Source organism: Acyrthosiphon pisum, chromosome A1 (genome assembly GCF_005508785.2).
Source record: "Acyrthosiphon pisum isolate AL4f chromosome A1, pea_aphid_22Mar2018_4r6ur, whole genome shotgun sequence".
Taxonomy (NCBI): domain Eukaryota; kingdom Metazoa; phylum Arthropoda; class Insecta; order Hemiptera; family Aphididae; genus Acyrthosiphon; species Acyrthosiphon pisum.
The window spans coordinates 103129544-103154770 of record NC_042494.1 but is presented as its reverse complement, the minus strand read 5'-3'; the positions used below and the strand labels follow the sequence as shown (position 1 = coordinate 103154770).

At 27.4% G+C, this 25227-nt stretch overlaps 1 protein-coding gene and 1 long non-coding RNA gene across 3 annotated transcripts in view; one reads left to right on the top strand and one right to left on the bottom strand.

Moving 5' to 3' along the window:
• Positions 1 to 1824: 1824 nt before the first annotated feature.
• Positions 1825 to 5680, bottom strand: LOC100569872. Its single transcript, XR_510539.3, has 3 exons — positions 5466 to 5680; positions 2932 to 2997; positions 1825 to 2354 (listed from the first exon to the last, which is right to left on the bottom strand). It is a non-coding gene; the product is annotated as an uncharacterized LOC100569872 (long non-coding RNA).
• Positions 5681 to 11038: 5358 nt separating this feature from the next.
• LOC100162629 (zinc finger protein 474) overlaps positions 11039 to 25227 on the top strand; it is an 18221-nt gene continuing 4032 nt past the window's right edge. Inside the window, exons 1-5 of one of the 2 annotated variants that reach the window (XM_008182951.3) lie at positions 11039 to 11319; positions 12979 to 13589; positions 17810 to 17929; positions 18364 to 18465; positions 21288 to 21498. In XM_008182951.3, coding sequence (XP_008181173.1) covers positions 11229 to 11319; positions 12979 to 13589; positions 17810 to 17929; positions 18364 to 18465; positions 21288 to 21498 — 1135 coding nt within the window. In that variant the 5' untranslated portion in view covers positions 11039 to 11228. The remainder of the gene's footprint in view (positions 11320 to 12978; positions 13590 to 17809; positions 17930 to 18363; positions 18466 to 21287; positions 21499 to 25227) is intronic. The other variant, XM_001948551.5, reaches the window with a different exon arrangement.

Genomic DNA, 25227 nt, shown 5'->3' with positions numbered 1-25227 from the left:
TATTATTTACAGATACATTGTGAGCTATGAAGATTTATATGACAGAATAAAAAGCTTTCATATAAATACCAGACATGGTGGAAATGTCGATCTTCGTATGGCAGTATATGGAGAAGATTGCTTGAAAAATGTGAGAAATTTTTAACGATTGACGAGGTTTTGTTAAACAAAGAACAAACTGTTCGAGAGACTGTTAAAGTTACAACAGGTGGACACAGGTTTTCTTCGTGTTCGTGTAAATCGAAAAACCCATGTCAAACATCAAGATGTGCCTGTTTTAAAAAAAAAATGTGCAATAGTCGTTGCCATAAGTGCCCATAACTCTGAACTTTGTAAAAATAAATAATAAAATATAAAATAAAGTTTAAAAAAATGTTTTATTTAATATTTATGTTTCATTATTTAAGGTAATATTATAGTATATATTAGTATATAATACTACTATTACAGAATGCGGATAAAATGAATTTCATCCACTTCATGAAAAGGCCAAAAAAAATGTCCATATAGTGTAATAAAATGTCATTTTCACTAAATGGATACATTTCATGAAGTGGACATCCACTTCATGAAATGAGCGATTTCACTAAGTGAATGCGACATATAAAAAATTCAAAATGGCATATTCGATAACTATTGATTATATTAATTCACCATAGGTAGAAATGTAGAATACGACAAACTTGATATAACTTTGGTACTTTAGATTTAAATCATACACTTACGTAAAAACTAGGAGTCCGCGATCTACCGCAGGTAGATTGCCTATTTAATAATATACTGCTGCGAATCAGAATTTGTATTCTGGGCAACGGAAAAGTTAAGATTCATTTTAAACACCATACACTGAATATTAAATAGCGAACTGAACAAAGTTTGAGTCATATAGAGCTGGTACATTTAACGGGCAACGAAGTGCACATATTCAGCTACTATTCGATAAAAATTTTAAGTATTTAAGGTGAATCATTTTTGAGTTACTGGTGCAAAAGAACCAAATCTCAAAAGTACCATTTAGATCCAACTAGAACCTCTACCACCAAAGTGAAAATTGAAGCATTTTTTTTAACAAACTATTTATCATGGGAACACACACAAAAAAAAACTTTGTTGTAAAATCAATGCATTCGAATATTTTGAAAATTTCAATGTTTAATACTTTAGTAGGAAATAATTATTTAAATAATAGCGGAATGTTTCAAGTTTATATGATTGATATTTTACGATGATTAAAAAATCATAAGTTTGATTAGTTTGAATATAACCAATGTCATTAAATTTTTAACTCCATTCACTCGTAAAAATGTACGTGTCCACGTAAACTAATTTCTTAAATATCAGTAGGTAGGTACAATAAACATGTAAAAGATCTTGCAAATTTGTAACACAGAATACAGATACTGATACTAAAATATAATATTTATAATCAATGGTATAATATATGAAGTTTGTCTGACAAATCCTTTAGGAGCGGTAAAAGTGCTTCAAAATTCAACTTTGAGGTTAGAAAATTAAATGTAATTAATACTTTGAGGTCAAAGTAAAAAATTTTAGCTCTTCTCTAAATAAACAGAAAAAACAAAAAATAATTTATGGTATTTTCAAAACCAGTTTTTGTTATTTTGTAGTCGACAATAAAGAGAACTTTAGAGACTTGGCATTTTCATCAAATATTAATTTTAGAAATTATAGGATGGCATTTTCAAAATATTTTAGCGTTTTATGCTATTTACAAATAGGTACTATTAAGTAGCGGTATGTTAAGTATGGTCCATTGTTCGACCATTTGACCATAAAAACCGTTTTAGTTGTAAAACCAACACACTCAAATATTGTATTTATTATCCCACTCATAGTTTATTTGTACATGCATAATGATAACACCTGAATATTTTTCAAATAGGCAATTTATTAGACATCCCGAGTCATCCAATTTAATTTAAAGTTTATTCATAAATTAAAGTTACCTATGGATAAAATAAAACGTTTAATTGATAAATTGAAATTAATGAGTATTTAAATGATATTAAAAAAAAATACACATCAATACAATACATTATAACATAATATTAAATTTAATAAATTATACAATTTTACGAAATAATAAGATTTAAATGAATTATTATGATGAATAAATTAGTAATTAGGTACATTTTATAACAGGAAGTTTATAAAAATATCATAAGAAGTAAAAAAATTAAAACCATTAATGGAAATATTAGTAAGACTGGAATTTTCCCTGTTATACCGGTGCTGCTCAGATGTTGATTATTTTTAGTTATTAAGTATTTTATTACTTTATCGTTCATTTTTGCATTATTTCCGCTTCTCAATAATTTTGATTTCTGTTTTTCCTAAAAAAAAAAAAAAAATAAAAAAATCTGTATATTATATGTGACAAATACAGGGGCGGATTTGGGTACAAATCCGCCCCCATGGGCTCTTTAAATACATGTCTATTATCATATTATAATTTTTACATCGTAATCTGTAAGGTAAAATTCTAGTCATCCGCCACCTACAAAAAATACTAAATACGCCACTGGACAAATATATTTTATAATATAATATCTGCTTACTGCTTAACTGTAATGATCTAATTAATTTTAAGTTAATGTGATTGTAGCTTAAATTGTAGTCAGTGTAGTACTGTAGTCATTATATTATAAGAATAAGATTAAAAAGAACACTTCATCGAGTTTGTTTTATTATATTTAAAAACAACGTTACAGCAGACAGCAGTTAATAAGTAACTCAAGTCTGAAATGTAGTTTAAAATATTATAATATTAAGTTTAATATAAAAAAAAATACAATACGTAACAGTAGTGACACCCTTGAGAATTTATTTAAATAAATTTAATTAATGTTATTATTTTTCCTTGAATTTTAACTTTAACACCTAAAAATTATTTGATAGTTGACATTATACCTTTTTCGTAAGTATTATATTATCTTCATCCTCAGAGAGTGGACATTTGACTTTTATATTGTTGACCTAAAATAATACGTAGGTATATGAAATAAAACAATTTATTTAAATTTAAAACATATAACAATATTATAAAGTAGGTAGTAACTAGGTACCTATCTGGCTATCTATCTTAATAAATATACATTTAAAAAAAGTATTGACACACAGTAACAGTCACAGCACTAACCGGACTAATACTGTAACAGTATAAATTACAGTGCAAATTTTGAATTTTCTCAATACCACATGATAAATAAATTATAAATATTTACATAATTTGTGTCTTTGTAAGATTAGATTGTACAAAATATGACCTCTGAGCAGTTAAGTATTTAGGGGGGGGGGGGTGGGTGATCATATACACACATCATATTATACATAAAGGTACCTACTACCTACTTTTAAAGTATTATGATGTTTTTAAATAAATGTGTGTTCAAACAATCAAACGTATAAATAAACTAATTGAAAACAACAAAAATAATTTTTAATTCATTAACTATATAGTTTATTGCTTACTATACGTTAATATATCGACTGCCCCAAAGAAAAAGGACATAGGTAACTCACTTTTACGATTTTTTTTTTTTTTCAATGTGGTGTAATGTTTTTCTGGTTGTCCGGCGACGCTGATTGTTGTATTTAATCAAACAAAGACGTTGTGAACAATAAGATTGAGTTACTACCATCTTCGTCGGAAATTCAGTAACACCAGTAAAACCACATTGAAAAAAAAAAATTCGTAAAAGTAAATTAGGTCCTTTTTCGATGGGGCAGTCGAAAAGCTGCCCAAAAAAACGATAAAAGTTCTCCTCAGTGGAAAGTTAAGAAACAAAAAGTTAAAGACATTTGAAATAAAAATATCAATTTATTAAGACGCTTACCGCTTACGGAATACGTTTGAATGAAAAATGTTATTTTAATCGTCGAAACAAAAACTAGAATGCTCGGTGTATTTTGAGAACCCATACATTATTGGTGGTTACAGGTAAACATTTTTTGGAGGATTTATCGATTCTGCTGAAACATCCTGTTTTTAAAAAAGATATAATATTTATTGATTCCGCTGGGTATTTATTTTACCATGCACTGTTCACAATACCTACCTATTAACTATCGATTCCACTATAAACTTTAAAATTATAAAAATCGTAGAAAACAGTCATATATTTTAAACTGTATAAACATTGTTATTTTGTATACAAATTCGTACCCCACCAATCTCAAATATCTGTATAGGTACGCAACTGGTTCTCGCTGTTTGCAATTTTGACAATATTTGTTTACAAAAAAAATATATTTATAAATTGTATATTGAATTGAAAACTATTTATATGTATTGTAAATCGTAATATTTTAATACTATTATATGATCTTTAACCTGAAACACAATAAACTTCTAGACAGTTAAATCTGTATATAAAAATGTACCAGCTAGGTTAGGTTAAACAGATAAACGCGATAAACAGCCTAGCTACTCCCACCCCCTTCCACGTGTGTCTCGATCCAATAGGTAATAATTATTAATAAACTAATAACTAATATAGTAATAATCCTAAATCATACACCAATAATTATTTGTCAACGTTAAATACTAAATTAATTGTTATACACTAGGTACCAATAATATTATCCAAAAGATTTAGACAACATATTTTATACTATACAACGTTTAAAGTTTTGATTCGTGTAAACTATGATCATCAATTTACTATAAATGATGTATTTTATTTTATTTCCGATGTGAAAAAAATTTGAAGTTCTTAATATTGGATTCCATTAAAAAAAAACCATATGCCATACCCGCATGTATAATATAGTTATTGTTACTCCATTTTACAAAAATGTGATGTTCAAAATGTTGTGTTCATGAAAATCATGTTCAGCAGAAACAATTTTGTGTTGTTTGGTTTAATATCAAAGTGATTTGAATCATTATCAATCTTAAACGTGTGTCATATTATCTGTGATGGTTTTTACGATAATTTTTAATCAAGTTATAACTTATAAGCATTTTTAAATAATTGTAATATTTTGCTTACGCAGTTACGCATAAAATTATTCACTTGATTATTAAATTAATGCAAAAACTCAACGTGTTCCTACAAACATAGATACTTTTTAATTCACTGTAGTCTATAGTATTAAAGCTAACAAGTAACAACACAAAATGTCTTCTTCTGAACGCAAATTGTCTACTGCTGTACGCCTGTACCTATACCTTGTACAGTTGTACATTTATAAGACGGAGATAACACATGGCGTGTATGGCGTCTTATTAAAATTTAATATTACGTTTTCACAATTAATTTTTTATTTAAAAAAAATTAAAATCAACGTACATTTTAAATAGTAAAATAATTGGTTTAAATAGCTAACAAAATCATTAAATAAAATTAACATTTTAAAAGTAGGTTTTTGAAAAACAAATAAACATTGTGTTCCATTGTGGTACCTACCTATAGCTATTATTAATGAGTATAATGACTTACCATGATTTATTTTTCTGTTTTAATTAGGTACTTGATTTTTGTTTTCACATATATTATAATTTATAGACACATTATGTAGAAGGCATATTTATTTTGAAGTCACATTATCATTATGTATTGACTTATTTATCCATAAAAGAAAACTTGAGAAAACATTTGAACATTGCACCAACTTTGCTGTGCAATAGAATAATATGTACTAATGGCAAGATACAACACTCAATAATATTTACCTAAAAGTATATGTATACTATTATGTCTAAAATCTATAAATAATATAAGAGTGGTGAGTATTATACTAGTTTTTGACCTTTGAACAATTAGCTGGTGTAGAACATAAATAATGAGATCATATAACTTTGTTCATTTCTTATCTTTAATTAATATTTAATAAACATTAAATAAGAAATAAATTTAAATTCACTTAAATACCTGTCGCTATCGCCTATTTGAATAACTTTGGATTGGTATTTGGTAGGTATATTTGATTTATGACATTGGTTCTAGAATATAAAATAATTAATATAAATCTACAAATAAATGGTTATTAGAAGGTTGGTTGTACTTATTGTATAATCATAACTTTATAAATACTAAATGCATACCTACTTCAGTTTTCACGCATTCGTTGACTATAACTGTTGTATAGCTTAATTTTCATAATAAAATATTCAAGATGTAAATGTTAATAAAATATTAAAATATATTATAGGTACATAAAAAAACGGGAAAGTAGCTCTGCTGTACGGTTAGTGTACCTTGTCATTGAGGATTAAGTATCACTGTATAGTAATTAAATGTAAATGTATATTAAATTTGAACTGAATGGTAAATCATTGGATACGAAAAAAAATTCTGAGCGAAGACGGTCTATCAACCTATATATTAATAATGCTGGGTTGCATGAACAATCATTACATTAAACATTTAACGAATCAATATAGTGAGCCAATGGTCCCTTAAACATTTTTTAGAGGCCCATGATTGGTCAATTAAGTTTTATTGAACCATTAAATTAATACATTTTTCAAGCAACCCGGCATAAGTATATTTTATGATGTGTTATTTATAATGCTATTAAAGTAATTTATTTTACTGTCATTAATACGGTAGGTTTAATGATTTTTTTTTCCGAAAACATTGTATTCGAAAATATTATTGTGTGTTTAAATAATAAAAAACATAATAATTTATAATATACGTTAAACAGTTGACGAATTTTGTCAAAATTAGAACTTTGCATGCCTATAAAAAAATCGAGCCTATCTACTCAAATATTTAAATACCTGTAATAATAATATATGAGAAACCTTATATTAAATTGTCAAGCTTTTTGACTGAGCGAAATTTTTTTATCGGTATGTAATACCTATTCAAGCCCGGATTAAGACATTTTGAGGCCCAGGGGCCAAAGTTTTAAATGAGGCCCTTGTACGAAAAAAAAATATTAATGTATATAATGTGTTCGTAATTACGTCATATAAAAGTATACCAAAAATGATAAAGAAATAGCCTTTAAAGATTGGGTCTAACTTTTTTATTTTTTAAGTTATGGGCAAACTTTTTTATCAAAATCATACATATCACGCATTTGTTTATGTATTTTTAAAAGTTTTTAACATTTTTATGTATTTTTTTTTTTATTTTAAAGCTATTTAATTGTCCTATCAACACTCCAAAATACACAATTGAACTAGAAATGCACTGATTATTTTTATTAAATTAAAAAAGTAGAAAAAAGTTGGCAAAAATTAGCATTTTTTAATGGAAATCGTGTATTATTCCAAATAATTTATTACTTGGTATGGGTTTTTGTTTTTTGTATTATTCTGCTGAAATATACTGAATAACACATTAATATTCTTAGAATACCTTGAAAGTTTGGTTTTCATAATATATTTCTGTTACAATCTTAGTTTTCCTAGGATTGAGTCGGTTAATTGGTCGTCATTCGTTTAATTTTATACTATTCGGTAAATTTTAGTTATAATACAAAAAACAAAAACTCATAGTTAATAATAAATTATTTGGAATAATGTACAATTTCCTTTTAAATATACTAATTTATGCCAACTTTTTTTTCTTTTTTTAAATGTAATAAAAATAATTAGCACATTTCTGGTTTAATTGCGTATGTCAGTTGATAGGACAATTAAATAGCTTTAAAATAAAAATAAAATTACGTCAAAATGTTGAAAAGTTTTGAAGATAAATAAACAAATGCGTGATACGCATGGTTTTGATAAAAAGAAGTTAATTGCTCATAACTAAAAAAATAAAAAGTTAGATTCAATCTTTAAAGGGTATTTCTTCATCATTTTCGGTATACTTTCATATGATCATATGGCCGATCACTTCATCCTGGAACACATTGTTTATTATTTAATATTTTTTTTTTCGTACAAGCTAGGGCCTCATTTAAAACATATTAGGTATATAGGCACATAGCAATAAATAATGAATAATGTATTAATGTATCACTTTATTTATAAATTATAATTTACAAGCTTTTTTTCTTGCTAAATAATCATCGATTTTTTTTTAGGTGATTTATTTAGTGTTACATAGCCTATAACAAAAAAAGTAATGGACAAATTAGAGGCCCCTAAATAAATTCTAACTTTCAAGGCCCGGGGGCCATGCCCCCCCTACCCCCCCTTTAATCCGGGCTTGTACCTATTGCCTATAAATAGCTCAGAAACAATCAAAATATTTTGAAATTTGTATAAATTGGTATTGTACTTATTAGAAAATGTTATTATATAAACATTCGTTGAACATTTCAAATACTTACCTATCTATCTACGGTTTTCCTTTTTTAAATTTCAATAAAATAAGAAGGTTGTACCATGAAAAATTGTTCGTTTAAGAGTAATATTATATCCAATATCGACAAAATGTAAACTTCAAACGCTCATGGTTTACTGAGAGGTAAGTAGGCTATGACCTGTTTTTGACCTTTTAGATCCGTTCGCAATTTACCTGGGTATTAAATAAAATCTGGAATGTAAGTAGCTTACACCGAAAAATTCAACCAAAAGTCCGTTTTCTTTTGATAGGTAGTTATAGCTTATAAGTAATACCATTGATTATATAATATTATATTATATAATCAATGGTAATACCTAGCTAGGTGCCTAGGTACCTACTTAAAATATTAATTATTAATAATTAATGATGACTGACGAGTATCAAACATCAAAATATGTCACGAATGAAGTTTTAAAGAATTAATTTGTAGTATTAATTTTGATTAAAATTAAAAAGCTTCATTTTTAAACAAAAAAATATGGTATGTATTATGTATATATGTTTTTACGTATGATAGATACTAAGAACTTTTCTTGTTCGTATCGAAAATGAATTACAAAAAAAAAAATAAAACTAATGATGCCTAATATTTACTAATAATGGAAAATAGTAAAAAATAGGTAGGTAGGACGAATCACGAATGTATTTACAGACGTATAGGTTAGCTACTTTGACCACAAACATACATAATATACGTGTTATACTGATATATGGATAAATACGTAGGTATCAAAATGTACACAAAGAACTATTGTTTTAATTGATTAACCTTGTTAAATTATTTACCATATATTATTAATTGTTGTGGTTTTAGATTGTTTTGGCTTTGAAATCAAAGTATATACAAAAAACTTACCTATATCAACATCAGTCGTATATTGTATCGTTAGTACCAAAATTGCATCGATAATGATAAAAATTATATCGAAAATGTATCAAAATATATACTTTGTAGATTTATGTTTCAAAAATATGTATACCAAAAATTTGTATTATATTATGTTGACATATTATGTAACTAGCATTACAGTTATGGTACATGGATAAGGTGGACAATGGTTATTATAAAAATCAAAAATAATAAATATTTAATATAAAATTATATGTTGAAAATCGTGAGTTTGTGTATGATTCGGAATTATGATTGGGACTTTTAAAATATATTATGTACAACTAGAATTTTTTTATACGTTAGTATAGTAGCACAAAAAGTTATTTAATATTAATCCTTTGATTTCCGAGAAAGGATTCAATGGTAATTCCTTAGTGTTTTTGTCGTTCTAAGACACCTGTAAGATTAACAAGAATTTTAAGGTACACTCTTATATTAGATTGAGGTTTCTTCATTATTATTGTGTTATTTAATTAGTTAACTAGTCCATTGGCGTAATTTTAGATTTTACTAGACGGGGAAATATTTTGACCACTGCTTTTACAAAAAATAAATACTTGTTCGCTGGTTTTCGCTTTTTACGATATAGGTAATTACCCCGGCCAGTGGCCACCATCAAGCATAGTATTACTTTCAACTTGCGAGGTATTGACTAGTGGTCGTGGCGCAATCAATATCTATATTCGGGGGGTGTAGATGTGTTTTACAAAAAAAAAATACCCATACCTGAAATTGCAATACAAATTAATTGAAATTATGCACCTACATATATTACTATTGATTATAAATACCTATTATCAATGATAATACGTAGGATTTATATAAATAAAAACATTTCAGGAAATCGTACCGCTGCTAACGACTGACTTAGTATAGTTGTTACGTTTAAAATGAAAACATTAAATTATAATTTATAAATAATGTATTTTTATTTAAGCTATTCTTTTAGGAGACGCAGTTGGATTGATTAATTTCAAAGAACCCAACTATCCATCCAATAGATCTTTATAAAATAGTCAGGTGAAAACGCATTTTTTGCCCTATACTGTATATTTATTCCAAAGTCCAAGTACGCCCCTGAACTATTTGTAGGAAAGTACAAGCATTATTTACGTTTAGAATAAAATTAAGTTATTAACCTTCACTAACAGAAACAATCACATACGTAAATTCTCATCACTTTTACTTTTGTTTTACACTGAAAAATATTACTTCAACACTCTAACTGAACCATCAACCTATATGAACTAGTAACTACTAACAATATAACATTTAATAATATTGAACGCTCGTTGGTGAAAATGTATGAATATTGAATAGTTTTGAATTTCGTGCAAGTGCATGTCATGAAGTAAAAAAAATGTTCTAATTAATTTTCAACTAGTTTTTATATAGTTTTTAATCAAACTAATTGTTCATTTTTTTAAAAAAATATTCAAAATCCACTTCATAATTTATTTTAAGATCAAAATACTATACGTTTAACTAAACTAAGTAGGTCGCTTATAATTTTAACTAAGTGTTATTATCCTTTTCTCGTAAACTTTTCTTAAATATATAATTTTAATCATTAATGTCTAATCATCAAATTTGATCCATTAAATCGTTTTTACTTTATGTTTAATAGTAAAATATCAGATTATTCGTATTGTTTTATATAATGAATCATTATTAGTTGTTGAAATCAATATTGTTTAAATTTTGATTAGTTGAATAAGAATTTAACATAAAATATAACTTTTCAGAAACATTTAACATATTTATATTAAGCCGGGAATTATTTAAACTGCATTATAGGTACTAACTCTATCTGGAAAATATAGATACCTATACGTACTGAATGCGAAAGGCGTAGTTCATACTGGTATTGGTCGTGTGTGTTTTCAGTTACGTTTCGCGTGTAGTCACAGGCTGACGTTTGATGATGAGTAATGATGAATATTTTAATCTAACGCTTTTACAAGTGATTTAAAATGAAAAATAAATATACTTAAAAATAAAATCTTAAATGTATTAAATTTTATTTATTACTGTTGTGTTAAAATATGTTTTAAAAAAATATGGACAGTTCTATGGATACTACCACTACTACTACAACACCTCTGAAATCAAAAAGATTTCCCACCATGTTCAAGAAAATGATGCTTTCAAGTTAGTTGATTAGTTTTTAAAAGTATTATATTACATGTTTACTATGTTTGATCTGTATATAAAATAAATTTTTTCTTTGTATTTAATGCAATCATGTAAATATTAAAATCAACATTTCATAAATAATCGTTATTCGTTTTCATTACTTTAAAACATTATTATGTAATTTCTCAGTACATAATATATATATATACATACATGTAATTATCAAATAATTATTTCAACTAAACTGGATGATCAAGTTGAACAAATTAATAATAAACAGAATTATTTAACTTTAACTCTAACTTTAAAACTAAAACTTTTAAGACTATAGGGAAATAAAGCATAATTTAATTTTAACAAATGGTGGTAATAATTAAAATTTGGATATGTTTGTCTTATAAGACTAATAAATGACAGTTACCTATATATTTTGTAATTAATAATTATTTATTTGAATGTTTGTACGAATAGTATAGGTACCTTCACAGAGATTATTGTAATAAAAGATAGATTCAAAACATTAATTAATTGCATATTTTAAATTTATAAGTGTGTATAATGTATATGTATATTATTTTTTCTATTTTTGTTCTGTTATTTTTATTAATTTTTATTATAACTCAATACACATTTTATGTATTACTTACTGTCATTATTATATTATTGTAAATTGGAATATTATTTCGTAAATAAAATATCATTATTATTATTATTATTATAAGAAAAGTATAGGTAGGTACCTAAATTATAAAAAAAATAACAAGATTGGATTTTTAATATTTTATATAAATTATATATAGGTATATATCTCAATAAACTTATGTTGTAGGAAAGTTATCTTATATGTATAACAAATACGCATGACACATAGATATAGTATAGTTTTGTTTTAAGCAATTACACCATTATTATTAACGTATCAAATTAATATTTATTTGCTTAATCTATTATCTATTATTTATTTGTGTTTTAAATATTTTTTTAGGTTTAAGATTTTCGCACTTAACTAATTACGAACAAAAGTTTAGATAGTTGGCTAATACATTGATTTTTTATACAACATCAACAAACTAAAATATTATCCATGGTAACGGGTTATTTGTGTAGAAATTGGATACAAATTTACTTTTTAAAATTAAGATACCCGCTACACACGTATCGTAGGTAGTACCCTAATAATTGTACACAACGATAAAAAAGAAACTTATCCGATTTTCTATAACAATATTCGATTTATCGTCCTAAATGTATGACTAAATTGAAATAATTCACAATTCTATATTAAACAAAAAATTCAATAAATACAAAAAATTAACCAATCATTAATCAATATGAAATACCTACTGTAAAATGTTGATAGTAGGTATATTAATAAAATACACAATTAAAAACTACTCCGAATTATTGAATTGTGAATAACGACATAACGAAGATTACCTATAAAATATACATACCTATTAATACAAAATGTTCTGCTTATAACGTTGATTTTTCTAATTTCGATTTAATGAAACTATACTAAATTCTATATTATGTAGTGTAAATTTCAAAAAATACAATTTTTTTGTAATTATACATTTTATATAAATGTATATACTATATACAAAGATGCATAGTAATATAGTTTAAGGTATATTGAATGTTTGTTATGAAAATAAAATGTACCCATTATAGTGCCCATTTGTTTAGGATTAAAGACCATTTCAAAGGATGCAACTTCAGCTGTTAAATTGTCCGTCCAAAAAAAGACATCGGCCAAAAAAAAGTCGAAAGCGGTAATGGAAGCTGAACAGGAAGTTGTGGGTATGTCAAGGCGGCCAGATACAGCCACGTTGGGCAAACCACTGTTGTTGGACAAGCGGACCGAGAGCGGAACGGAAGTACGGCCATCAACTACAAAACGTCCGGTTTGTCAACAATTTAACAGTAGAACATATCGGGTCAAAACCAAGGACCGAAAAAGCGTGCTAAGCTTGCCAGAAGTCTCTAAACAGACAACGAAGAATCGGAAAAGTTATTTACCGATTAAAGTGAAGCCGATTGCTCCAACTCCACCAATTCGGCAACGTATCCAAAAGATGTCGTCTACGTCAAACGACCAGGAAAACGTTAAACAGAATACTATTAGTGAGAGAATAGAAAAAAAAACCGAAGAATATCGTCCAGAAAAATGGGTTCCAACGGCCGTTGGATCGGCAAGGAAGAAAAGGCTTGTTTTGTGCTATTTGTGCGGTAAAGAATTCGGTACTGCTTCGTTGCCATTTCACGAACCTCAGTGTCTCAAGGTACGCTATAATCATTATTCCACAAGGCAAAGCCCCCCAAGTTATAGGTAAAAAGAATTTAAGAAAACAATTATGTTAACATTTTATTGGAAATATAAAATAATTCGTATTGTAGGTAGAACTATTAGCACTACTCACTAGATGTCGTGTTTTTTATTTATTTATTTATTTATTTTTTAGAAAACACGAATAATTTTACTTTAATTCAAATTATATTCAATTAAAATATTATAATCATAGGTATAGGACAATGGAAAAACAATTTACGAAATTATTTTCGATTATTATTTAAAAATATAAAAACAAAAAAAGTTTACAGAAAAAGATATTAGATAACAAAAAATAACAAAATAAAAATAATATATTTGATATATCACGCATTTCTATTTTTATTGGGTACACTATATAATTATTTATTGTCCTTGAACTTGAAATAACGCATCCTTTATTATTATATTTTGTGTGATTAGTATTTTATATTTATGTTTGTATACCAAAATATTTTAAACAAACATTGATAAATTATACTTCGTGACGATAGTCATATACAAACAACAAGTATGGTAAATAATAATAGGTAGGTATACGCCGTTGTTATATTATAGAAGATAATATGATATTATATTTATATACTAAATAGGTTCTATTATAGTATTATTACACTATTTACTACTTATTACTATCATTAACAAAAAATATTACATTATTTTTTCAAACAATCAATGTAGGAATAAGTGCGTTATTTATGATTTTCATAATACATTTAATAATTATTATATTCTGTCATTTTAAAATTGTAACGCGAAATTTCTAAGTGATTAGCTTAATTTAAATATTAACGCTTGTTTTTGAAGGAGTATTAAATAAAAAATTTGGTCAAAATATAACTGAAAACCACCGGATATACCTCGAATGTCGGAATGTATGCTCAGTTGAATATAGGTTAAACGTGGGAAGTGTACCCACGGTGTTTAATAAAAAACCATTAATTTGTACAGTTTTCTTTCGTTTTCAACGTACCCAGTATCTATACATGAAAGTTGAATCCTAGTTTACAAGTTTATTTTATTTTTACGTACTTCAATGTTTAGTATAGTTTTTATTGTACGCAGTTTACACCGTCAAAACACAATGCAACCAATGTGAGAGTAAAATAATAATGGGTGTGCACCTATATAGCTGCTTGCCCAGGAAGTCCGTAATATGTCTATAATATGGTTTTTTGGAACGCTACTCCCATTGTTTAAAGAGGATGTTATACATAACGAGTAGTTTTTGCAATAAGCCACCGGTATCAATACAATTATAATACCAAACTCAATTAATCGGACTTAATAACACACTTACTTACGTAATTCAAGTTGACGAAATAGTCTTTATACTCAATGATGGCTCAAACAGTCACTCTTTCTAAAAATTATTTAACAATTTAAATGTTGTACACTTGTACTCAATAATATATTTAATAATCCAGGCAGGTAAATTTATAAATAATTAGATTTATAAAAAAATGTTTATTATTAACAAAAACAAAATGTGATTTAGTTAATTAATTAATTATTATTAAAATACGTTGTATACCTACATTTTAAAGTAGGATGAAATATCATTATTTTTAAAACGTATTATGTTCATTTTATTGATTGAGAACGCTATGTATGGAGTAGGTAAATAGTTCTCTTCAATGTATATTGTATAGTGTAAAAAAACCGCTTGTTTCATTAATTATGCCATACTAGGTATGCTATCACAGTGTTGTATACTGAATACTAAAGTCCATGTCCTATAATACTCGTACATATATGACTTTTTAACAAATTTGAAATACAATACCTATTTTATATTTATAATTACATACTTAAAATATAAACAAAAGCAATAAATCTGATAGGTACGCAAAATTGTACTCGATATTTTCTATTGTAAGTCAATTGATTAGATATTATTATTAATAAGGCATCAGTGATATAAACACAAATGATATGTTTTTCACTATAATATATTATATTGCACATTGGAAAGACTTTCAAGGACATACAGGGACAATTGGGATATATGTAGGTATTATATATTTTGTATATAATATATGTAATACAATATAATATATTAAAATATATATATATATATATATATATATATATATTGTGGGGAGAAGTGTTGGCGTGCAGCAGTTATAAAAGAATCAGTTGAGTGATTTTCAAACGAAACCCAGTCACTATATAGACCTTGGATATTGGAAACCTCAACACACTCCATACTGACCACAACAATACCTATTTACGATGTAATTATAATATATTATACCTGTTTTAAATTAATTATACTAAAATTCGAATAGTTGAAGACTTGAAGTACCATCAACTCCCACTAACCTGTTCACCCATGACCCGTATATAAATATTGCCCATCACTATACTTACTGACTTATTAATTGTCAATACATTGTAATTAAATTAGTAAAAATGTTTCACTATATAAGTTTGTATAAAGCTGATGAAAAGTTAAGAACTCAAGACGATATAATTTCTTTTATAAATCAAACCTGTCACAATGCCAAGGTATTGGAGATCCAATAGATTAATCGTATCATACGAAAAATTATTTTGAGAAGATCCGTTGAAACCACGTTTGCTGACATTTTTTAAGGTTTTTGATAGTTTTTCCTTAAGTTAAAGTTTAGAGAAACTATTCAACAAAATCGAAAAACTACCTCTTCGAATAATCAAGCACACACCCGATATTATGATTTCCCAAGATCCAATCTATAATTGTGCTACTTTTTGAATTTTTAGCTTTTCTTCCCTATAATATATTCAAAAAAAGATAATAATAATAAAAAAAATAAACTGTTAAATCAATACATAATATTTATAATATTATAATATAAAAGCTAATCAACTAATGCAATTTAATTTTCCCTATTATGATGTAGGTACTATTATTACACATATTATTTTATGGTATTTTATAAATCAATAAGTGGCTATTTTTCAGATGTATAATACTATTAATTTTAAATTGACATTGAAACTATAAAACATAATATTGTCGATGCCTCAGTTAAGAACTTCAACAACTCGACTACTCGAGATATAACTTATAACAAATCCGAGTTGTGTATGTACTTATGTACACCACTCTTATATCGATTTCAGTTCAAGAACGCAATACAATATAGTCAAATTATTGAACACAAGAGAACATTTTCAATATCATAATTTATATTACGTTACATAGAGAAACAATATAGAAAACACATCATACCAAATAAACCAATTTTTTGAGTTGTTGCAATTTTGAACTGGGTCGTCGATATACTCTATACTATAGAGTATTAGAGTCTATACTCTATAGTCTATATAGTATATATAATATAGTCAAATATGTTCTGACTGACTGACTGATCAACATATTATGCAGAGCCTAAGCTATGATAGCTGAAGACTTGATGCATCATGGTATCTTCATAACACCATGTAGGGGTACAGTAAGATTTTCAAAAATTCAAATTTTAAAGAGGTCCCTTTACACAAAAATTTCGAGATTCACGATAGAGATTAAAATTGTTTTTGTTTATAAATGGTTGTCATTGGTTTCGGATTATAATATAGTAATAGACAATACTAAAAATAAGCATTTATTTTTTGTATATAAATATTGTTGCCATTGGTTACACGGGCAGATGAGGTAAATACATTCATCAAATAGTCGCGTTTGCATGGCCTCGATTAAAGAAACAACGGTAAAACCTCCCTTAACAGATACCTCTTAATAGAGGACGTTTTTGGAAACACAAAATTGTAGTCTACAATTTTAAATCTAAATGTATGTTTGTATAGCTTTGTATACTCAAAAACTTCTCTACTGATTTTTACGAAAACCTCAGACTCTCGAAGAGTATTCTTAAAAATATCAGAAAAGTTTAGATAGTACTTTGAATCACGTCAGTAAATATAACAACTGTTAAATCTAATACACGACTTGCAGTGGCCCATCTAGGTCAAATTATTTCAGAAAGTGTGGTATACCGACGCCGATTTACCCGTGATTTGACTATCTGAGGTTCACTTTAAAACTGAGATAGTGAGGTACACCTATTTATAGCACTGTATTATATATTTGTACATTTTTCCCGGGCAAAGTTGGGTTAAACAGCTATTTACTGTAAAAGATAAAAATTCTTAAATTCGATAATGGCTATGCGCATTTTTTTTTAACAGAAATGGATCCAAGAAAATTCCCGACTACCCGAACATTTACAAAGAACTATGCCAAAGAAGCCGGAAAATCAAATTATTTCTGTTGATGATTGGAATAAGTTGGCATGGGAAGCCACTCAGGTATGCCTAATATATTATAATATACAAACATTCAATTTCTAGCGATATCATTAGCTTAAAAATTCAATACTTGAAGTTGAAGTTCGATGAACTGAAAACCAACTGTGCTATGAAAGCGAGTGGGCAGAAGTCATGACTCATGATGCAGTTAATTCATTTATGGTATAACCAACTATTATAACTGGTTATACATTTTATTTGTACGCCCAAGCATTGGTGTACATAGTACGAAGGTGTACATTTGGTATTCTTTCGTGAATATATAGTCAAACAATGACAATTTTTAATTCAAATGGTTGGAAAATGTTAAGGCTTTTCTTATTTCTACATAGATAAATTGATGACATTTCATGTTATTATCATATATAGGTACTAGCTAATTATAAAAATGTACTGCTCGGACAATAATTGAATAATGCATGTAATAATTTCAGTCAAATTTGGTGCCATGCGATTTTTGCCAACGGAAGTTCCTAGCAAACAGACTTGAAGCCCACGCAAGAGTTTGTATTGAATCCAAGAAAAAAACAGTAGCCGTAAGTGGATAATAATTTGATTATATTCATTAAAAATGTTGTTGAGTGGGTATGCTTTAGATTTGACAACTATTACACTATATATAAATAATCCGACGAGTGATGACTGATGAATACATTTAATTTACATTTAAAAATAAATAAACGATTATATTTAGATATTCAGTATCTTGTCTCTTGGTTACCTAAAATAGAAGCTGTATTATACTATATAATATGCCTTACTCGTAAGTTGTATATTCTGTAAATTGTACCCAATAGCGTAACCATGCATACCATATTGAGCTTTATCGTATGTATTAATATAAATAAATAAACTAATCTTTGGGGATTAATAAATGTAAATTTATATCTGCTAAAATTATAAATTGCTCATTCGATATCCTAATAAAATATTTGAGAAGAACAAGTATTGCAAATAATTTTTCTTAATCTCCGTCTAGGTCAATTACGTTATTTCACAAAATGTATGCAGATTTAATGTACACACATACAGCATATATTGTAGGTATATAGATAAAAATAAATTGTATACTTATTGCAAGTGACAAGTAAAATATGTTTAATAAATTAAGATTTTTTTTTACGGATTTTGTATAATGTAATACGTCGACTCACTATAAAGGTAAGTGTAAATGATAAAAGTACAATAATCCAGCCACCCAGGTAGATTATTTTAAAGGTAAACACTTATTCTCTCTCAAAGTATTAACTTTTTAGAAATATTATAATATTACTAACACAGAGGAAAGGGACTAGGATACGCTTATCTAAACATAAATAATAGGTTCCTCTATTACATATTTACATATAAATTTAAAAATGTACGAAAATAGTGATGGTAGATACTTACCGCGTGTTTTACGTACCTAGTACATATATACGTATAGGTATTACATTAGACTATATTTTTTATACAAGTTATATTAACTGTAGTTATATATATATTTTATAATTACAGTATTGAGGTACCTATTGGGGCGTAAATCAATTGCGCCGAAATTACCTTTTTACCTGTAAAAAATTTATCGATTGCGCCGCGTATCAACTCCGCCGAACTTTTTTACATATTGATTCCGCCGGTTATCAATTACGCCCAACTCTTAAAAGGCTTATGTTTGCTAATATATAGCAAACATTTTTGACGATTATATAAATAAAAAAATTTATAGATTCACCTATATAAAACTAGCATCAAATCATTATTTTAAAAATTGACCATATTGTATATTTTTATTACTTTAGTTTTAATTTTTTTATCATACCATGCGGCATGTACAATACCTTTATATTTTTATTATTATTATTATTAATTAATTATTTAAAAATATGACGATCTTACTTCATTTTGTAAAACTAGATATACTAAATATATAAGTTATATTATTTTAGGATTTTAATACATATTATTAAACGTTATGGACGACAATGTTTGAATTGTTTTTCGAAATGTTTTTATTTAAAGAAAACTTACTTTATACTATTATGGCATACTAAGTGTACCCTAACCTATACTGTTAATTTAAAAAAAAATTCTGTATAATATGATACTTTGGTTATTGTTTAATAAACAGTCGGCGGAATCGATAATCGGCGGAATCAATATAAACAAAAATTCGGCGGAATCGATAGCCGGCGGAATTGATATTAAAACGGCGGAGTCGATAAAACCCCACCTATTGAGTACCTATGTACCTACTAGTTTTGAAGTATACCTATACCTATAGGACATAGGTACCCAACGTGAAATATTTTGAGTACCTACCCAATGAGTGACCATAAAATCTAACCTGACAAAAATACTGGTATTATAATATAATATATTATATATTTATATACACAAAGAAAACAATGTAAATACAATAGGTTTTTAATTTTTCCCTCTGTCCAGAATCTCTTACCAAAAGTCGTAATACATTTATAATTAGGTAGGTACCTAGGTAATATGAAATCACCTGATTGGCAATATTATATTATTTTAAATCCGTAAAAGAATCCGTTAAATGTGAGGTTTTGTAATTAACTGAGCATTCAAATGTACCATGTACGTCTTCGACACATTTTAAGCAAGTCAGTCAAATATACACACTATACCTACACAAAATACAAATTGCACACTGCAAGACTTGGCCATACTAGGATTTAAATTATAGAAAATGACCGACGGTTTTCACAATACATAATATAGAACCACCCGTGAGAGCACTATAACGGCATTATTTTGCATGCCAATAAAAATATGTACCTAAAAGTGTCAAATTCAAGTACCTATAGGTACAAAGAATATAATATAACTAATATATACTATATCCGTACAGTGTATTTCAGTTATCATTAATCATCGCTGCACGTATTTTAATATAAGTACCTACCTATACCGTCTATACCTACACATACACGACGTCGTGACGTAGTAGTTGGGAATTAGGTACCTACCCATACACAAGGATACTTATAAACACAACGCGTTACACGTTATAATATGAGTATAATACTAAAAGTCTATAACATAACGAATTCGTGTATCGATCGAATGCCATTATATGTGAATAACGATGGTATCAAGAGTAGAAGAAGAAGAAAAATTACTAAAATATTATTATAGGTAGGTGCATGTAGTTACCTACCCATGTTATATATTGAGTCCGTTGAAATCGTCAACGCAGCGAGGTGCATCCGGGACGACGATCGTATATTCGCACCTATATAATAAATAATAATAATATATTATATTGTGCAGGGGGTACCGTTTTGTTCGGTCAAGTTATAAATATTTTATATTTATATGCGTAATAAATAATAATATATTTGGTTTTCGACAGGCGCCAAAGTTACCGGCTAAATCAGCCGTCATCATGGACAAACCTAAAAAGAAACCGGCGCCGTGTTACGTGTGCGGTCGTCTGTTCGGGACCGCGTCCATAGGGATTCACGAACCTCAGTGTCTGATCAAGTGGACTCGAGAAAACGATAACTTAGCACCACATCTCCGACGACCTGTGCCCACCAAACCGGAAGTGATCATCAACGAAGGTAATGTGATGCTACCATTGTGTGTTGTGTACTCGTGTAACGTATAAATGTATAGCGTACCTACAGGGCAGAGCAGGGCTGGTGGCATTACAAATAGCGGGAAAAATAATATTTATTATTGAATTATAACTCTTACATAAATATTATAATATTATCATAATACGCATTTATGAAATGTTTTAAAACTGAGGTTGCACTGTCACTGTGGATATATTATATATATTATAGATATAGGTATACCTAGGTATATTGACTGAACATAACTTTTGGACGAAGTATAAACTACCTGAAAAAAAGTGTCTTGACAAAAAAATTAAAAAATTAAAATAAACATCGTCGTAAAACCAATAAATCTGATCCTTCGCTTCACTGAGAATCTAAAAATAAATGAAGATTTAAATGTGGCTTTGTAAAAGACACCTACCTATATAGTTAAAAGTTTAGAGTACTTACCTATACTGCCCTGATAAGCAAAAGTGCCTTAAAAACCAAATTATCGGTTTTGAGAAAAATGCATTTTTGTATTTTTAATTTTATTATACCTTTATTATTTGTTAATCTATTTGATTTAGTATAAAACATATCCACCTTTATAGTTTTTTTGACGAGGAATGCAATGAAATAATAATTTAAAAGTGTTATTCGCTTATTATACGAATAAAAGTTACTTTTATGTTATTACTTAGCAATTTAAGCTGTTAATACTTGTATGTATCAAGGATAAACGCCGTAAGTAAATTTTACGGCATTATTGCTTAGTAATAATAAATCGTCTACAATGCATTTAATAGAGTAAAATACCGTATATAAATTTATATAAATAAATCAAGTATTATAATAATTATAAACATGAGTTTTATAACAAATTAATACATTTGATCGTTAAATTAAAAAAATAAAATAATTGTCTAATAATTATGAACTGGAATATGCATTAGTTGTATTACAAATTAATCAATTTGATCGTAAAATTAAAAAAAAAAATAATACATAGTTTAATAATTATGGAATATTTTCCCAAAACGTTTTCCTATTTTGTGGAATAACTTGTGTCAAATTGTTGAGAATGTCGTTTCTTTTCTCAACAGGAATGCCACAAGGTCCTTTCAATGGTTGAATTTAGCCATTCCGGATACTTTCATAACACTTTTCTTTAAAAAATCAAGCTCTGCATATTTTTCTTCAAAATTACATTTCGTGTACAAAATAAATTTATTTTGAACAGCTTTTATAGAAACGACATTTTTTAATAATACACGATTTGATGATTTATGAAGTTTTTGTTGAGATTTGTAATCTATCCATAAATAAAAATAATTCATAATTTTTACATCTTATCTAGATTTATTTGCTGCTCCTACAGCTTTAACAAAATTTTCAAAGTAGTAAGTTTTTTTTTTGATGCTTAAGCGATTGTTCTATTTGGTGATGGAAACTATCAGCTGACATAAATGTATGTCCAGCTTCGAAAAAATTTAAAACAATTTCATTTGCAGAAATTTCACTAGAATTTATCATGTAGACTAAAAATGATAGCAAACACCAATTTTTATTTTGGCTACTACAGTTATCTAACCAAATAGTAATTGTATTTGCGTTACGATGATTAGTAAAAAAATTGAAAAAAGTGCTAATTAAATCTTCTTTCTTGCGACCACTTATTCCTTCATGCCACACACAAGCAAATGGCAGTAGATTTCCTTTTTTTCCAAGAGGTACAAAACTTTCGTGGTATGCTCGTTTGATGAACAAAACTTTTTTAAATGTGTCTAACCTTGGTAGCATTATTATTTTTTGTAAATCAACTGAAAAATAAATCGATTTATCTTCGTTGTTACTGTTATTTTTGGCGTGTTCTTGATATAATGCAGCATTAGCTTTTTTTAAGTGGGTTAAATAGGTTTCACACACAACACAATCAGGTATCAATCGATCTTTAGAATGCTGGTGAATTTTGAAGCTCTCACAAACCTCACATTCTTCGTGTCCAAGTTGAGTAAATGATATATTTTTTCTTTTAACTTGATCTCTATAGTATGGATAAGAAATAAAAAATTCTGGTTTGGTGTATTTTTCCAAAAAATCTTGATGCATGAAAGTTATTGTAATATCGCTCGGCAAGTAGCGTACATTTGGCGCGTGTTCACGGCGGTAATGGGATATTGTTGGGTTGAACGATTCAATATGATTTGTAACTAAATCTAAATGTTTATATTTATTTATAGACAATTGTCTTCCACGACCATCGATATTTGGCTTAATTTTATCTTTAGGTGTTAATCTAAGGACATCTAACACCCTATCATTGGTTTTTTTTAAATCCCAATGTACATAAAAAGAATGGCTTACATACTTGAATTCGCAACCCATCGCTATCTGTTAATACAAATGTAAACATTTTTTTTCTTTTTGTATTTTCGTTTTTAGAACGATTGATAATTTCAGAACTTTCACAAGTGCTATGTAAAAATGATCTTCTATCTTGCCAGTTCATTTCCCAATACTGATGATTTATATCAACACGCCTATTTTCCGTTATGTTTAAAACACATTTTTTTCTACACGTTTCTCTGTCACATCCTGGTTGTACCACATGATTTTTTTTTCTTTCTTCGACTTTTTTTTGTTTTCTACTCGTTATATTTAACACATATTTTTTCCTCTTCCTTAGATCTCCCGATTTTGTATACATTTCGCATTCAACGCATCATCAGCAAAAACCACGGGTAATGAATTAATATCTAATGTCTCTGTATGCACCAAATAGTCTAAAAATTTGAAATGAAAAATTTTGTAGATTCAAATAATTAATGAAAATAAAAATCTATACCCTTTTTATTTCAACTTTATTTGGAAAATTATATAATTTTATAATAATAATTTATTATATACCTACTCCGAAACGATTTAAACTATTATATATTGTAAATTGTATTACCTTGTTGTAGAAACGCCTCTTCCTCTTCATCGAATATTCCCGTCGAATCTTTATAACATATATTTAATTATATTATTATTTCTATTTTATAAATATATAGTTGAATGTTTTCTTTTAATTTTCTTACTATATATATTAAAAATAATATATTGCCGTTACTTACGAAAAAATGTTGAAATGTTTGATAATAAAGCCGTAACTCAGGTAGAACATGGAAACGTTATGCGAAAACGCCGTATGTATAAACATATTTACAGCGTTTATACTTAGCAAGTATAAGATGCGGTGTTCTTACTTAATACTTCTAATTTTTTTGTTACCTACGGCGTTTTTAAATCTAAATGATTCATTTTATTGCCTATTTAAAGTAATTTAAGGGGTATTTTATCTACATTTATAGTGTAAAACTGATAAACCTATCAGATGCCGTATCTAACTAATTTTTAAATTTGTTTGAGTTACGGCACTTTGCTTAGCAGGGCAATATATACCTACTATCAGGGCCGTATTAGCGCACAGGCACTATAGGCACTGTGCCTAGGGCCTACGAAAGTAAAATGTGTGACTACGATTTTTTTTTGTAATATTTATGCTTTTTTTATTATTAATAGCTGATCCCGTGCACTCCGTTGCGCGTAAAAAATATAACTCTTAAAATATTGTGATTACTCATGCTTGTCCCTGATGTGCCCAAATGGGGACTAATAACAAATAAATACTAATTTCTACTAAATATTTCTCTTGTAACCAATAGCAACCATTAATAAACGAAAATTTCAATCGTAAATCTC